The sequence below is a fragment of the Eumetopias jubatus genome, unplaced genomic scaffold (genome assembly GCF_037043125.1).
Source record: "Eumetopias jubatus isolate StellerSeaLion01/CBP00866 unplaced genomic scaffold, mEumJub1_p1.0 scaffold_7, whole genome shotgun sequence".
Taxonomy (NCBI): Eukaryota; Metazoa; Chordata; class Mammalia; order Carnivora; family Otariidae; genus Eumetopias; species Eumetopias jubatus.
Genome location: NW_028274813.1, coordinates 61,074,493 through 61,077,791, shown reverse-complemented (window position 1 = coordinate 61,077,791; position 3,299 = coordinate 61,074,493). Strand labels below are relative to the sequence as shown.

The following is a 3,299-nucleotide window of genomic DNA, read 5'->3' as shown; positions in this document are numbered from 1 at the left end:
CTCTGGGTAGTACAAGTGGAAGGTGTGAACAGAGAAACCACTTTATCTGAGGACAGTCGAAAATTAGATCCTACTTTCCCCTCCCCACTCCTTTTCCCATCGGGGAGGGGACATTGATAAGCCCTGAGGACCAGGGTCCAGAAGCCGGCTGGCGTCCTGAGCTCCAGAGGCTTGCCAGCACGCACGATCTCCCGCACTGAGAGCCCTTCTTCCCAGATGAATTCTCATAGTATCACAGACGCGCGCAGTGTCGATCGATACTGGATGGCAGACGTGCTCCCACCGTCAAGTGTAGGCACAGGGCGGTGGATTTAGCCGCCCTGCCGCTCCGTCGCAGCTTCTCATCAGCTCAATAAGGGCAGAGGACATTAACCCGTTCCCCAGCGGGCACCCACCCAGTTGCCTCCTGGGGCGCGCCGCCCGCGGCCCCTTCCTCTCGCCTTCCTCCCTCTCGGCTTCCATCAGAGTCCCTCGCGTCGGGGACGCCGCAGGGTCCCGGCCCGCAAGGAAGGCGCCCATCGGTTGCCTCTCCGCCTGGCTCCCTGGACAGTCCCGCCCTGGAGGCAGCGGAGGCGGTGAGTGCCGAGCTTCCTCACACTCTGGACCTTACCTTTTTGTATCTTCGTCCGCCCGGTGGGCGGCACGGGGAGGCGGCACGGGCAGCCCCTAAGCCAGCCGCTGGGGCCCCGCCGAGGCCGCTGCGAGGTGGGGTGGGGGCGCGGGCCGCAGCCTGCCTCTCGGACCCCTGTGAGCCCAGCCAGGCAAAAACCCCGCCCCTGGCGCCCGCTGCCACTCCTGATTGGCCGGTCTAGCCTGAAGGCGACCGGTGGTCCCTCGGCCCCGAGTCTCAGCTATAAAGGCAGCCCACGCATGACGGCTGTGGCGAAGCTCAGGTAGCTGCGGTGCTCGCCAGTTCGCAGCCCCCGCGGAGCCCCCTTTACTCTTTGCCCCCTGAGCACTCCCGACTCCACCATGCCGAGGGGCTTCCTGGTAAAGCGAACTAAACGGACGGGCGGCTCGTATCGAGTGCGCCTAGCTGAGCGGGTTTTCCCCCGGCTGGGGCCCCAGGGGGCGCCGCCCTTTCCTGAGGAGGCTTCCAGTGCCCCCCAGCCCGGTGCGGAGCAGGTGGCAACCCCCACCTTGGAGGAGGCGGCGGCGGCCCGGGAACTGTCGGGGTCGTCCTGTCGGGCGGCTAGGGTGAGCCCGGCGGAGGGCGGGCAGGAAGGTGCTGCGGAGTGGAGGGCGGATGGTAGGGAGGGTCCCGGGCCCAGCCCCAGCCCCACGAAGCCGGCGGGCGCGGAGCTGCGCCGGGCATTCCTGGAGCGCTGCCTCAGCTCACCAGTCTCTGCAGAGTCCTTCCCCGGGGGTGCCGCCGCGGTGGCTGCTTTCTCTTGCTCGGCGGCGCCAGCAGCTGCACCGACCTCGGGGGAGCAGTTCCTGCTGCCGCTCCGGGCACCGTTCCCAGAGCCAGAGCTCCATCCAGACCCTGCGCCCCTCTCGGCCACCCTGCACGGCCTGAAGCGGGCCGCTGGCAACGAGCGCCGTGCCAAGGCCCCTCCGGGCTGTACGTCTGGACCTGCGGCCGCGGGAATCAAGAAGCCAAAGGCCATGAGGAAGTTGAGCTTCGCGGATGAAGTGACCACGTCCCCTGTCCTGGGCCTGAAGATCAAGGAGGAGGAGCCGGGAGCACCGTCCCGGGGCCTGGGGGGCAGCCGCACGCCACTGGGGGAGTTTGTCTGCCAGCTATGCAAGGAGCAGTACGCAGACCCCTTCGCTCTGGCTCAGCACCGCTGCTCCCGCATCGTACGCGTCGAGTACCGCTGCCCTGAGTGCGACAAGGTCTTCAGCTGCCCTGCGAACCTCGCCTCCCATCGCCGCTGGCACAAACCGCGTCCCGCAGCGGCAAATGCTGCCACAGTCTCTTCAGCCGACGGGAAGCCGCCTCCTTCGTCTTCCTCCACCTCCCCAGACTCTGGGGCTGTTGCATCTTTCTTGGCGGAGGGAAAGGAGAACAGCCGGGCAGAGCGAGCGGCCGATCAGCACCTGCAAGCAAGGGACAGCTCCAGGGCGGAGCACCAGGACAGCGCCCCACACCAGGGCCTCCAGGTGCTGTCCCACCCCGAGCCACCGCTGCCTCAGGTCCCCTTTACGGAGGGGGTGTTGGGGCGCCGGGTGCCTGGGCCAGGTAGTGCCAGTGGTGTCGGGGGATCCGAGATCTTCATGTGCCCATATTGCCACAAAAAGTTCCGTCGCCAAGCCTATCTGCGCAAGCACCTAGGCACTCACGAGGCAGGCTCTGCTCGTGCGCTTGCCCCGGGCTTTGGCTCCGAACACGGTGCCCCACTCGCCTTCGCTTGCCCCCTGTGCGGGGCGCACTTCCCGTCCGCAGACATCAGGGACAAACACCGGCTGTGGCACGCGGTCCGCGAGGAGCTGCTCCTGCCTGCTCTGGCCGGGGCGCCCCCAGAAGCGCCGAGCCCAGGCGGAGCATCCGACGGGAGTGCTCAGCAAATTTTCTCGTGCAAGCACTGCCCGTCCACTTTTTTTAGCTCCCCGGGGCTGACCCGGCACATAAATAAGTGCCACCCCTCAGAAAGTCGGCAGGTACTGCTGCTGCAGATGCCGTTGCGGCCTGGCTGTTGAGGAAAGAGATGAGGAAGATTGTGCGGTTGGCCTTGGAGGAAACAGATCATGGGAATTTCTGTGGGGATTTCTTGAATTTGCAAGTTTACCCTCTTTCCTGCCTATATTTTTCTCTCCTAAAACTCCCAGTAGTCAATGTTCCGCCAGAGAAGCGGACAGCGAAATATAAAATCCCTCTCTAGAGCAGGTATGTATATGGTATAAACATTCGCGGTCAAGGACTGTCACTTTAAAGCCTTCTTGCTTTCCCCACGAAAATAGGATTTCCCCCCTCACTCTGGAGACCCTAACGAATCCTATATGACTTGTAATTCCTATGGAAAGTCGTAGTGAATGCGTGCATGTCTCAATATCTACAAAGGATTCTAGCTACCAAAAGTGGTAGTCGTTTTTGTTTTTTCTGGTTTTTTGTTTTTCCGCTCTTGCCATCGCAGGCGCCTATGTAGTTTCTGTCTCAATAGGGTCAGATACCTTGCATTGTATATTCTGTGAATTGAAAGTAATGTGATTGGTGCCAAACTTACGGGGGGGGGGTGGGGAAACACTCAAGACCTATGCCTGCCGGCAGGAAATGTAAGAGGATGTTTGCGCTTTTGGGGGATGTGGGGATCTCCCTGTAAACGTTCCTTTTCTCAAGTATTAGTCCATTCTTAAGT

The 3,299-nt window shown here is 62.4% G+C and overlaps 1 protein-coding gene across 1 annotated transcript; it reads left to right on the top strand.

Annotated features, from left to right (window-relative positions):
• The first annotated feature begins 972 nt into the window (after window positions 1-972).
• On the top strand, window positions 973-2,643 carry INSM2 (INSM transcriptional repressor 2). The gene has a single exon (XM_028114755.2). It carries the CDS (start codon window positions 973-975, stop codon window positions 2,641-2,643), a length of 1,671 nt encoding a protein of 556 aa, XP_027970556.2.
• The last annotated feature ends 656 nt before the right edge of the window (window positions 2,644-3,299 follow it).

Bases quoted from the DNA above. Each gene is read 5' to 3' on its own strand.
- INSM2 (XM_028114755.2), top strand. From the start codon at position 973: ATGCCGAGGGGCTTCCTGGTAAAGCGAACTAAACGGACGGGCGGCTCG.